The sequence below is a fragment of the Dermacentor variabilis genome, chromosome 4 (assembly GCF_050947875.1).
Source record: "Dermacentor variabilis isolate Ectoservices chromosome 4, ASM5094787v1, whole genome shotgun sequence".
NCBI classification, from domain to species: domain Eukaryota; kingdom Metazoa; phylum Arthropoda; class Arachnida; order Ixodida; family Ixodidae; genus Dermacentor; species Dermacentor variabilis.
Genome location: NC_134571.1, coordinates 198217733 through 198231665, shown reverse-complemented (window position 1 = coordinate 198231665; position 13933 = coordinate 198217733). Strand labels below are relative to the sequence as shown.

The 13933-nt window shown below is 46.6% G+C and overlaps 1 protein-coding gene across 6 annotated transcripts in view; it reads left to right on the top strand.

The window, feature by feature from the left end:
- The window catches only part of Hipk (Homeodomain interacting protein kinase), a 114952-nt gene that overhangs the window by 36055 nt on the left and 64964 nt on the right, over window positions 1-13933 (top strand). For all 6 annotated transcript variants that reach the window (XM_075690786.1, XM_075690785.1, XM_075690780.1 and 3 more), the window contains exons 6-8: window positions 908-1423; window positions 3261-3631; window positions 13058-13426. In XM_075690786.1, coding sequence (XP_075546901.1) covers window positions 908-1423; window positions 3261-3631; window positions 13058-13426 — 1256 coding nt within the window. The remainder of the gene's footprint in view (window positions 1-907; window positions 1424-3260; window positions 3632-13057; window positions 13427-13933) is intronic.

Genomic DNA, 13933 nt, shown 5'->3' with positions numbered 1-13933 from the left:
CCAAGTAACCAGTAGCAAGGTGGCTTGTGTGCTTGACAGGGGCAATGAAAGAACCTTGCATATCATTGAAAACTTTCTGCTTGTTTGTGGACTACTGGTCGTGTGAACTTGATAATCATGACAATGTGCGTTGGGGCCTTGCATTGCTGAACACGAAAAACAAGATTAATGAAAATTTTTAGCAAATATTGGGCTTTAGCACAAGGCCAAGCATAAAGTTGCTGATGAGCTTTTCTGCCTGCTGGCAAGAAAGAGGCAGTGACATTTATACTCTTTGAAATTGCTTTACTGCTTCATTTTTCTTTAACTTTGTCCCTTTGAAGTAAGACATATCTGGTCAGCTACTGTATGTTAATATTTTATTACTGAAGGATTAAGCCTATTCACCATGAAATGTGCAGATTTAGGCATATTTATAGCAGCAATGTTCGGGCTGCTTCCACAATGTCAAATTTGTATAATTTTGCTGTGAGTTGTGTCCATTTTACCTGGCATTCTGTTATAGCAGGGCCTGTTAATGTTGTTTAAATGTTACTCTAATGTTAGTATAACCCATTCTATCATTCAACAAGCCTGTAGTGTGCACATCAGTTGTAAGGAGTGTGGACCGTTTATGATGTTATTGCACGCGTGGCATCGTTTATCTAAAGCAGTTCACCACGAAAAATGCAGAAGGAAAAATTTCTAGACGTGCACAAGTCGTGCAGCATTGCTTGCAAAGCGTGTGGTTGAGTGTCGCTTCCTTCTGTAACAAACCTGTGCTCAGCAGTGGCTTATGATCTCGTTCTTGCACTTAACTAGCATTTGTTGTACGGTTGTCCTTCAAAAAGTCTTATTCTCTGTAGTTGCATCACTGTTTGATTTCCCAGTAACACCGTTTCGAACCCGTAAATTGTGTCGTTCACAGGTGAACGTGCCCACCGACCTCGAAGGCGGCGAGCTGCTCGCCGAGAAGGCCGACCGGCGCGAGTTCGTAGACCTGCTCAAGCGCATGTTGACCCTGGACCAGGAGCGCCGCGTTGCCCCGGGCGAGGCCCTCAACCACAGCTTCGTCAGCCTAAGCCACCTGGTGGACTACGCGCATTGTGCCAATGTGCGGGCTTCGGTCCAAACCATGGAGGCCTGCCGCCGGTCCGGCGCAACGTCTGCGGCCGCGGCCCACTTCGCCCGTGGCCCCTCGCCTAGCGCCACGCTCTATGCCGCCCAGGGCCGGGCTGCGGCTGCGGCGGCAGCTCCCGGCAGCCTGTGCGTGTCCTCGATCCTCTGCCCGCCGGGTGGGGCATACAGCGTGGGCTCTCCGGCGAAGCACGTTGTCGTCGCGGCCGCGGCGGCCGCTGCCGCCGCACAGCAGGCACCCACAGCCGCTGCGCTTCAGCTGCAGCAGTACGTGCCAGTGTCGGTCGTGGAGCAGAACGGACGCCAGGTGGGTCTCGCGGGCAGAGCCAGTCTCCGTGCCTGAGAGGGCGACGCCCTTCAGCCTCTCCAGCTCTGAGCCGTATGGCAAAAACTGCCGTGTGAAGTTTCCTGATGTTATGGTCAAAACTTTGAGTACGAATTGAATACGAAAAGCAAGCATTGAATCTCGAATGGAATAGTGAATTTTGAGACGCGGACGCATATATTTACAGCAGGAATATTTGTTTTGGTATAGTTATGTACCATGTGTGTACTGGCTAGTATAAGAAAGACAAAGGATCAGTTTTAAACCCAAGTTCACCAATTTGTCATTAGAAAAACAGCACGAGTAGCCTCTCAGCGGTATTAGAGCCTTGTTCCAAAAACCCCTCCAACTAAACGATAAAATAAATGGTTGCCGAAAAAGGATTAGAAATTGGGGAAAGGAAAGAAGGAAAAGTTTTGTCAGTGCACTTCTGTGCATTAGTGATCCTTTGTTTAGCAGATGGAGAAGAGTAACTATGCTTAAACAGTCGGTTGTCGCAAAATAATTGCTTAGTTCCCCTATGCGAACATACCAAATAGCTCATTTTCGAGTAAGAAAGCAATATTGCACACATACTATCTATATTTGAAATATCAAATATTTGCCCAGCCCTATCAAACGACGAACTTTAATGTAAAATATTTTTTTGTACAGTCTACTTTCGTTAATTCTATCCTGATGGGACCGATGAAATAGATTGAATTATCCGGTGGGTCAAATTAGACAATTTGCAAAAAAAAACTTCAGAACAAATTGCTGGTTCATTTGACAGTATTTGCCCAATTCTAACATGCTCCCCAATTAAATGCGCCTGCTTTCTCTGTGTCCAAAGGAGAAAACTAACGTAGAGATAACAATAAAGCTCCTAAACAATGTAGAAATGTATTGCACACCATATTTTTTAGCAAGAAAAAAAATCCTAAATTTGTATCGCATCACAGTGGTAGGTTTCCTGAAGTCTACTTCACAGCATTGGTTTTTGAAATGTCGGCTCCATCACAATACAGCGTTGTTATGCAGTAAAGTGTACAATTGCAGTTTTCGGTTCATTTTACCAAGGGGCAGGGGGCAAGGAGTAAAAGGTGTGTTCCAAACGGGTAAATAACCTAATTGGCCATTATGAGCAATCGTTATTGCTTGAAAATCTTCCTGGGCAGACCGGAAAAATGAGTTTTTGGCTTTTTTTTTAAATGGGTGTTTAATACGGTGATTGTCCTAGCTGCTTTGATCTTTGCTGCCAAGCTTTCTGCTGTTGGCTGCAGTGTTTTTCATTGAAAGACTGCGCAGCTGTCAGCAATTGCGTCCACTCCGCCTTTGTCATCTTTGCCGATGGTGTTGAAGCCCGGAAAGCACGACAGGTGTCAAACTTTGCATAATGCCGGTGTTTTAAAGTCAGCTTAGTCTACGTGGAGTGGTGTTACGCGGTCAAGCATAGGCAATGTACTCCGGTGAAGCACACTAAAAAGTAGAAAGGGGCCATTGTCATGGGACATGTTATGTATTCGTTAATTATACAAGCATGAACCCACCCTCTCTTGTTAGTCTTCTAGTACGGATACGCCTGATAAGCGTATCGGCAAGGCCTTAGAGCTATTTCGAACATGCCTGTGGTGATTTGAGCAATTGGGGGGTGGGGGCAGGAAAAGGCATGCATTCAGTTTTTTGCACATTTTCGCAACCTCCGGTGAGCCCAAAAAATCGGATGTTGACTGTAAGAAGTTTGTCTTATTCATTCCTTGTAGTAGTGTTACTGTGGCTTTACAATCACTGTAGCACAACAGTGTAATCGCATGTTCAAAAACATTTATTCTTGTACCAGGTTCTGCTGACCAATCCGGTACAGCCGGCGTGGAGCAGCAACAGGCAGATGCTGGTGCCGGCAACCTGGCAGACTGCGCCCCGCGGCGCTCCTGCCGCCGTGCTCTCGGACGATGCCTGGGGCCGGTCCCTGGTGCTCGAGCGTGCTGCACTGCTGCCTGCCGAGCGGGCTGCTGCAGCGGTCATTCCCCTGGCCGGAGGACCTGCCTGGGGCCACGTGGTTGCTGCCACGGCCGCCGCCTCTGCTGCCGCCCGGCACCAGCCGACTGCTACCGCTGGACAGCTGATGGCAGCACAACACCACGCAGTGCCGGTTTCGGCTGCCTCGCTGTCGGTCTCGACCTCCCTCTCCAAGCGGCACACTAAGGCCAGGTGGGGACACTTGCCACTATGTTCTTTTACAGCGAAGCTGTACGGTGAAACCTCGTTAAACAGTGCTTGTCCAGAGCTCAGAAAAAGTATGTACTAAACGGTAGTACCGCTTAACTGAAATAGCATGAGATCGCCCACTTACCCGCCAAAAACGGAACTCGGAGAGAGCGTGATGAAAGGGCAAAAGCATGCAGTATTTATTCACTTCGCGCGACAAAATTTTTATGTTCGTTTGGTGCCGACGTGGCCTAGCAGTGATGAAAGCGGCCTCAAACTTACCGAAGTTGTGAGCCAGCTTTTCAGCCAGTCCCCACTTCTCGGCGAACACTTGCAAGGCAGATTCCTCGTTGGCGTTGCATACTCTACATGCACGGGCATGGTAGCACTGCAGAAATCGTGGGATGCCTTTTTCATTGCGGGGGGCTGTTCTCGTCGTGACGATTGCATTCATGAGGCTGACGTACTGCGCAGCTTCTGCCGCTGTCGAGCCTAAATCGCTCATGCTGTCGCTTTCCTTGTAGTCCTTATCACTGTCACTAGGCGACACTTCGCCAACAACAGAGGCAACGATGGCGAAAAGTCGAACCTTGTAGCCAACATCTTTTCCCGGTCGCAGCAGCGCTCCCGGGCAACTTCTTCGCATTCCAAATGCCACAAGCCGTAGTCAACGGTAGATCCCTTTTGCATGCCAGCGCTGACTTCTTCATGCCACGTTCGATAGCATGAACAATGTTCAATTTTGCTTCTATGCTGAGCACCCGTTGCTTTCGAAATGATGTTGATGTGGCTTCACGCACAAATGCACAGGGCGCTTGAAGGCTGTTGTTCAGATTTCTGAGGCTTGCTGTCCTGCTGAGCTGCCCGATAGGGACGACGCACCGCCGTGAATGCGCAACAAAAAATGGGAACACTGCTTGTTAACCATCACGTACGCAATAAGCTGGTGCGGTTTGTGCGGATTCAAAACGCATTATGTTCAATGGCTGCTGAGTCGGAGATTCGGTTTTACTACTTTTAAAACGATACTGTTTAAGCGAGTACGGTTTCATGAGGTTTTACTGTATATGGCTTGCCGATCCGTCCGTCCGTCTTTCGGTCGCTTGTACACCGGAAACTCCTCTGGTGCAACCTCATGTGCATGCGCAAGAAAAAGAAAGAAAAAAAAAAAACGAAAGAGGTGCGCAATCAGCTAACACCACCTCTAAGCAGAAGGCCTGTTTTGAACTGTGACGCTACCTGGCCTGAAATTTCCATTGACAAGGCTGGCGTGACGAAAGTGGTGATGTCAAAATCACTGTTGCCTACTCGGGAGCATCCTCATTAGATCCTACAGCAATCGAGCCAGGTAACGTGACATTACGGATTGGAGTGAAGACCTTTTGCTATCTAAGTGGTGTTGGATTAACTGTGCCAGTAGTGAGTCATTCTGGCAGCTGAGGGCGCACGCAGTCGTTTCTCTCTGGCTCCAAAATTGGTAGGCCATGTGTAATACATACTCTGAGGAGCAGGCAGCTTTTGATCAGAAACGCCAGCAGCAGAACCGCGAACGAGCTCGTCTACTCCGTGCCGATGCTGCAGCCCGTGCACAAGAACAGGCTCTTGCAGCTTCGGCACAAGCAGTAACTGCGTACCGAGGATCCGGCAATCCACCAAGCTGTTGTTTAATGAACCGTCATGATTAACCCAGTGATAAACACCGGGGCTGCATATTTCAGCTGCGCTGGTTAGCCACCTGTACAGAGTGCTCAAGCGGTGATTTTTTTCTTTTTACGAGATCATCTATCCGATAGAATGCCAGGTATACGGGGCTCTTTCAGATAAACAATTAGGACTGGATTGTTCACATCAAAATTTCACACAGTTAGCATTTTCTGGTGAATTTAGTTTAATGCAGTAAAACACCCCTAGTATGTGTTTTGCATGGGACAGCAAAAAAAGAATGACAACAAGCGACGGTGGTATGCACCAACCAGCAAGCATACGATGTGCAACTATAGCAGTCAGCTGATACATTAATCTGTATGGAGACTGGGTTGGAGATTCATCACCACTACACTTTAACACTTTGCTGTCCGCAGAAAAATGGGTACATTTTGGGTAGTCTAGTGAACAATTTTTTACTGCTACAGCAAATGCTTGATATTGGTATGTATGGTATGAATTTGCAGAAGGAATGTGCTTTCTAATGGCATTATATTCAAGCAAACATTTATTAACAATTACAGTCGCCGACCGATTTTCCGGACTCCAAAAATTCGGACATGCCCGATTATTCGGTCAGCTTCGTGGCACCGCCATTCTCCCCATAGGCCATAATGTATTACAACTGCCGAAAGTTCGGACACCTTGCAACCTCTCGTCTGATTTTTCGGACACTCCTTGAGCCAACTTGGTCGAGAGCACCACGCACCGACTCTGACCGGTGCATGGTTCGACTCATAGAGTTTCCAGGAAACTCTATGGTTCGACTTGCTGAACACCATTTTTGTTTTGAACGGAGCTTCCTTGCTGCCCCACGAAGTGGCGCTACTGGAAATCCCCGCTCATCATCATCGTTTCTGCCTGGTTCGATAGAGTGGCTCTGCAACAGTTCCGGTTTCAGCTTAGTAAGCCATGTCAAGACAATCCAGCAGCTAATTTGTTTCTTCGCGCACGACGCTGCGAGCAGGCCATGTTTTTTTTCGTTTGTGTGACTGGGGGTGTCGGCATGGTGGTGTTTGCTTTATGTGCTGTGTCGAGGTTTTTGTGATCCAACGCGGCATACGGAAACATTGCGTCAATTCTCTAATGGCGCCGACAGTGCCCGCGCAGACTTCGCTGGGGAATGCCGGCAAGCAGGTGCCGGGAGGCCTAAGATTTATCGCCTTCCGATGTGCTCCCTACTGACGCGGAAAATATTCTGCCGAGATATGCGCAGTGGTTGCATTGTGACTCCGGACACCGTCTACAGCAGTTTCACAGGTGCTGACACTGCTGTACTGATGTGCGCAGAACTCGATGATGGCGAGATCATTCGTCGGGTTTCTGCTGCACCGCCGGACGATGACTCTGAGTTGGAAGATGACGCCCCATGTGCTACGCTGCCGTCGCATGCGGAGCGTGTAGAAGCAGTGACTGCTTTCAGCCGCCTATAGTGACCGTACGACCCTCTCCGAGATTCAGGCTTATCTGATTGCGCGTAAACGGAACAGCGTGCAACGGCGCATTCGCGATTTCTTCCAAGCCTACTGCCGAGCCCAATAAGTGCGTGGAAATAAAGGATTTCATTTCTTTTTCTTAATCTGCTTTTTCGGACACCTGTTTATTCGGACATTTCCGCAGTCCCCGTGTGGTCCGAATAAACGGTCGGCGACTGTATTCAAAAAAAGTTATTGAATGAGACATTTTCTAATGAATATGGGAGAACTTCATAAAAAGCTTGATGCTGCTTTGCACCACGAGAGCATAAAAGAGTTTCGAAATATACATTCTGAAGAAAAATGCTATGTACAACATTCCTGCAAATATAAGCTTTCTGTCTTTAGAACTTCTTCTTACATGCAGAAAAATGTTAGCCTTAGGATCTGTATTGCCACCACGTAAGCCACCGCAGTACCGTCGCGCGGCACTGCGGAGCGCAGTGCCGAGGTCAACGGTCTTCTCGCGCAAAACTCCTCTCTTTGTGCCGCCGCCAGCAAGTAATCCTGCCCAAACGACGTTGACACCCTACAGATAAGACACCCTAAAGATGACCTTTAGAACACATTGGAAATGTTTAGATCTGAACGCGGCCACGACGAAATGGGTTTGGAGTGGAAAACGGAGCTCACCGGCGGTTACCTGTTCTGGGGCTCTCCAATGTACTTTCCCCGTCTGTGCTGAAGTCAGATGAATCAAAATCATCTTTTGAATTGATTCTGCTACCACCATCGCATAATTCTGACTTGGACTCATCAGAATCCGTAATAATTCGCAGTTTTCAAAGGGCGGCTGTGTGCGACGTCGATGCTGTCTCGGAATCTACAAGCGCTCGTTACACGCGGCTACAAGGCACTTTAAATATCCCCCACGGTAAAAAAAAGGAAACACAAAAGTGAAACTAGAAAAATGGTTCCTCTTTTAGGTGCTGATTGGTGCTAGCTGTCCAGAAGCACTTGTAGCGTGGAAATACTTCAAGTTGTAACCATTGACAATGTTATTGATGGGCATAGGCATTGACAGGAAAGTGTTATACCTGCCACACAGGCGAGGTTAAAGGGGGATGAGGGTCATGAAAACTTATTGTTCTTGAACATATGTTGCTTAAATTTCGTGTGCAGATATTTTGTAGAATGCTGATTTCAAATATCTCATTTAAAAGGAAAGATATGACAGAATACAATAGTCCTAATTAGGTCATTTCTTACTGGCCTTTGCAGTAATTTCTCATTAAAATAAAGTGTCTTAAGAATGTGCAGACATTTCTAAAGGCCCACTGCACATACTAAAGCTAAGCAAATGCCAGTAAAGTAATTGTGATTATCACAAATAAATACCAAAGTTGGGAAGAAAAAAACAATGTGGCAGTAATTAGCCTACATTTGATCTAATTAACAATCGATCACATTTAAGAAAAAAATAAAAAGCTTTAGGATGTAGCTGTGATATTACTAAAAAAATGATACCTAATTCACTGAAATCAGTTGATGCAAACATTATCAAAACTTCCATAAGGCAGAAGCACTTGACGAAAAAAAAGGAACGCTGAGAAAATTGCATTTAAAGTTTTATTGCCACTACCTTTTTTGTCTATTGAACATGTCAAAAATCTTTAGGCTCTAGCATGTTGCCCAGGTGTTCCTGAGCACAAAAACACCAAATTTGTTGACATCGATTCATGAAAACTTTATCAAACCTTTCATAAGGCAAAGGCACTTGACGAAAAAACACATCCAGAAATTCACTTTCAAGTTTTCATGTTCAAGCATTGCCCCTTAAATGGAACTGCTGCCTAGATGAAACACCAGCCTCATGATTGGTTGGTTTTGTATTCATGCAATGGTCTTGAAACGGGAAACTTTCAGGACACATCTAATCTTGTTTGCTGCTTGCAAAGATGCAATGAAGTTTTTTCTAAAGTTAATAAAAAAAGGTACTTACAATTTTTCTTGTGCTAAAAATTTGGCATGTAACTTGCAAATAATGTACTGCAGCAGGATAGCTAAAAGTAAGCAGGTATGTTCCTGGATGTTCAAATATTGCAAGTTAGTACTTGGATGTTTGTATCTGTACTTTAGCCAAATTTATCAAATTCTAAAGTTGCATGCAGCTTTATCAATTTGAATTTTGTTTCTGATTTCTACAGTACTTCAAAATATTTCAGTGTCCTAAAGCACTATATCATAGTTTTTGCGCACTCTCTGACTCACCTGCATTCACGGAAAAAAGAATGGTGATAATTGAATGAGTAGAAAGGACACAGTGGCTGATTCCAACATTTGAGACATTAAGAAAGCTATACTTAAAAAAAAAAGAAAAAACTAGAGGAAACTTGGGAAATGTAAATTCCAAGTTTCAAAACTGGGAAGTAATAATTACAGTGTAATTAAACGTGCAAAATTCTTCCGCTGATGTAGCTATTAGGCACACATATAGGCTCCCAACAGAATCTGGAATGCACCAGCACGAACCCGCATACGCCTGAGAGGAGAGGCACAAGAATAGGCAGGAATAGGCGTGGGCACATCATCTGCGGTCTCCAAAGTAAACCTACACGCTGGGATGGTGGGCAATGGTTATCTCCGCTGCTGCGTTATTGCCGATGCCATATGAGATTGCGTGAGCCACGAGCCACGTAACATATCTCCGACGTGACCTTGTCGTACCGTCTGAATCTTGGGATAACTGCCTCCTCTTTCTTGCTGTAAGAAGCAGAGACGGCTTGCGCTTCGCTTTTTGTGGACGCGTGTTCGGTTTCGAAGGTTCTTTCTTTTCTATCTTTTTTATAGAGAGGGTTGGTTTACCGCTTACGTTCGTAAAATGATGAACAACGAAATGGCGTATCAGCGATTTTCGAAGGGATTCACTGCCAGGCCTAGCAGACAAGCTCGTCTGCTAGGCCTAGTTACCATAGTAACAGCCATTCAGAAGGCGCGTTGGTGCACTGAGCTAATAGGAGGGCCGCTTCCATCACTAGCTTTGTCAGACCGGCCCCTGATTGTTTTACAACAGTGCTTTTTCTACACGGTCATTGTCGGCGAGGATGTTGGGAACTGAAAGGCAGAACTTCGAGCATTCTGATGATACCAAGGTGGCGGCACTCAGCGGTGGGAAAGACGAGAAATAACTCAGTGAACTCCAGTGTTTCTGCTCAATTGTGGGGTCGTTTCTCGACGTCCGCAATGACAAAATTTTTTTCAGACACTTAGGGTGCGTTTCAAGGCAAATCGTTTTGATACAGTGTAGATTAGGCATTACTGATGCCAAAACAAGTAGTTCCGAAAAATGACTTTTTTTCGCGATTTTCGGGTTTTAAGACCGGTGTCCCCCCTTAAGTTTCTTAATGCCATTATATTTCGGTCGCTGCTACATGCGCACACTTAATGACATTAAATGTTGCGATGATGATAGCCGCAGTGAAACGGTTAAGTTTGCTTGCAAATTGTAATACAATAAAAACAGTTACCTAGGAAGCAAATGTTAAGAAACGGCGTGAGAAACATTAATAGGCTTATTTTACGTAATTTACTTCAGGAATCTCATTGTTGCACCGAGCCGTAAACTGTGAAGACGAAGCTAGTTTGACAGTCAATCGGCTCATTAATCGCCGACATAAAAAATATTTCAGTGCCGCGAACCCACGATTTCAGCAGGTGGGCTCCACTGCCAAGCAAGACGCTCTCTCCACTCGCCCTGTTTCGCCTACGCAAGCGAAATTCCTTCCCTGTGCTCTCCCATACCGGACCTCGAGGATCGCATGGCGCATATGTCACAGGCCCCGCCTTCATTTTATTTTAATTTCTTTTGCTCCTCGCTTTTTTTTTTGGCGAAAAGTCAAACCTTGTAGCCAACATCTTTTCCCAATCGCAGCAGCGCTGCTGAGCAACTTCTTTGCATTCCAAATGCCCCACACCGTTGCCAGCAGTAGATCCTTGTCGCGTGCCAGCGCCGGCTTCTTCGTGTCACATTTGATAGCACGAACGATGTCTAATTTTTCGTCTATACTGAGCACCCGACGTCTTTTTTATCCGACCTTCATGACGAGAGTCCTTCTTTGCACGCCGCCGAAATGATGTTGATGTTGATGTGGCTTCAAGTGCACACGCACAGGGTGCTTAGAGGCCATTCTGATCTCTGAGGCTTGTTGTTCTGCCGGGCCGCCCGATGGGGACGACGCACCGCTGTGTTTGCGCAAAGTGGAAACACTAGGTGCTAATTGATACGTGCACAATAAGCTGGCACAGTTTATTGTGTACGTATCTTTACTGTAATTTACTACTTTTAAAACGAAACTACTGTTTAAGCGGGTACGGTTTCACGAGGTTTTACTGTACATAATTATGATGAAAAGTCAGCAGGATAGAGCAAATGTGTAAAGCACAACCAAAACAAATGTGTAATGTGAAAAAAAAAAAACACTGTTTGTACCATATGGTCACAAACAGAAAGGTACACGGCTTTCGAAGTCAGGATTATGTCCATGACAAAATGCTTCCAACGTCAGCGCATTCCATTCATTTATGATCCGATAAAAAAAACAAGAATACATGAAAAAAAAATTGTGCGTGCAAAGTAAGGTTCCAGAATTATAATGAAGTAATTTCGGCTCCCCCTTCAACTTGTTATAACGAGGTTCGAGTGTATGAAGAAATTTCAGTGCTGCCACTAAGGAATACAGAGACAATTAAATGTCGCAGTTTCGCCCAGAAGGCGAAGCATTGATTGTGATTGCAAATTATTAGACAGCTATATGAAGTAACAACGCTAGTTTTATTGGCCGTACGAACTTGTTAACATTTGCTTATGAACTAAATTAATAAGTGGTGTTTTGCGTGCACAGGCAAACATGAACACATCTCACTTGATGAGCGCAGACAGTTGCTGTCAAAACGCAGGCACCCGGAAGAGTGGCAGTGGCAGCAAGCAAATTGCTCTTCGTGCTGCCTCTCGCTTCGGCACAAACTAAGCGACGAGAACACAGTGCACACGCAGCCTTCAGCCCTCGGCATGCCTAGACTCTGTAGCCACTGCAGGTTGCTTTTCAGTACAGGGCTCTCGCAACCGTGCTCAGCCAAGCCATGCGCAGCCGCCCAGAATAGAACCGCCCCCACTGCAGCCTTGCATGTGATGGAAGACAGTGTGCTTCCTGTCTTCTGCAATTCGATAAAATCGGCAATTTGTTTCATTACATTGAAATTAACGTTTTCTTTTTGCAAATGTGTACCGTCGCCGATGAATTTTTCTTGCACTTGAGGGACTGCAAAATTGTGCGAATTATTGGGCAGTTGGAAAAAGCAAGTTTGGATTGGGGAAAAAATTTATTTTGTTAAATTTGAGTCAGTGATCAAAGGTACGATTTCATGCCATTTCGACAATACCTATGGATGAAATGTAGCCAGCCACACTTTCGCTGTCACTCCACCCCCGCGACCGATGGTGTCGTGAGCAGTGGGACGACACTGTCACGAAAAGTGCTGGCAGCAGGGAGCGAATTGTTCATCTTTCCTGGCTTCCACACATCGTACGCAACCTCCAGTACTGAATGCGTGGGAAGACAGTGCACGTGATGCCGTGCCATCTCAGCACACCGGCTTGTTACACACGCCACAGATTACCTCTGAAATAGGGCGGGTGGGCTGCGTGTGCGCTCAGGTACGCTAGAAAAGGAGACATGTGGCAACCTGCACTCCTCCCCTCCCCCCCCCCCCCCCCAACCTCGTAAAGCACTTGATTGGGTTGCCCTCTCCTCCTTTCACCTTGCTCCTGGGAAGATTGTGCCTATCAAACCACAATCCTTCTCTGCTCACCCTCCCATGCTCTCACTTGCACTCAAAACCTAAAGCATGTGGGCTGCAGTACGATGTTATTGCACTTGGACTTCGTATACGAATGTGAGGCTGCAGTGCATTGGCTGTCACTCTTGGTCACGTGGCGTGCACTTCGAGAGGCACGTTCACAGGCAGCTGCTTGTAATTCAACCCTCTGCGTCCGCAGAAGTTTACGTTTTCACGGTATTCCTTCGCCTTGGCAGTAAAATTTTGCGACCGAAATTGTTTATAAACACACTTTCATATATTGAGGTTCTAAATACATGCTGTCTTATGGACCAGGAGTTATAGAAAGTTAAGTAGTTGCTTGTTATATCAAGAATTTGGTAATGTTGAAGTTTGTTATACCGAGGTTTAACTGTATTTGTGTGCTACGACGATTTTCCCAAGGTTGACTCGAGTAATTTTCTCCCGTGCTCAGCCGCAGCAGCCTGTACCGGGAGGATGACCTGTCGCTTCACCATCAACAGCAGCTGCAGCAGCCACTGTCGACGAGCCTGCATTCGTCATCACTGCAGCAGTCGTCGTTGTCGCTGGCATCGCAACCGTACCGGCACCAGACTCAGCGCCATGCGCCCATTGCCATTGATGGTGGCCACCACCACCGGAGCAGCCACAACCTGCAGCCGCCACACCTGGTGCAGGCCGTGCACCAGCAGCAGCAGCTGTCTCCCGTCAAGAAGCGCGTCAAGGAGAGCAGCCCGCCCAAGTGGGAGGCTGCGGCCGCCCTGCTGCCCTCCGCTGCGGCCACGGTGTCGGCTGGCCGACACCATGAGTCTTCGGTGCATGGGTGAGTTGGCCCCTCAGAAACTCTCTGGGACAGCTGTGTGGAAGATCTGGGTGCCGTAGTGGTCCTCGCATATTCCCTGGTAATTCTGTCACGACTCATTTCTCCCTCAGCAACTACGTGGGAGTCGGCATTGGCAATCACGGAGGTGCCAGTACAGTTGCGGACCGGTATTTTTAGACACCGGTGATTTGAACGTGCTTGGTTATTCAGACAGCCTTGGTGCACTATTACTGTTCCTATAGACTTAATAGTCTATAGGACCATGATAGTGTATAGTTGATAGTCTATAGTCTATGATAGTCCACAAATTGTGTACGTGTTAGAATTGAATACGACCCTAAATCTGCGTTACCATACCACCATCGGCATTTCAAAATGGCCGCCTCGTATGCGCTTCGAGCATAGCTGCTGTAGCTTCCTCCATGTGCTGTAGTATGCATGCTTAGGTTAGTTTACTGTCCGTCTTCCCGGTCTTCCAGCTTTCTGTGTTTGCTCTACAGTCAAGCC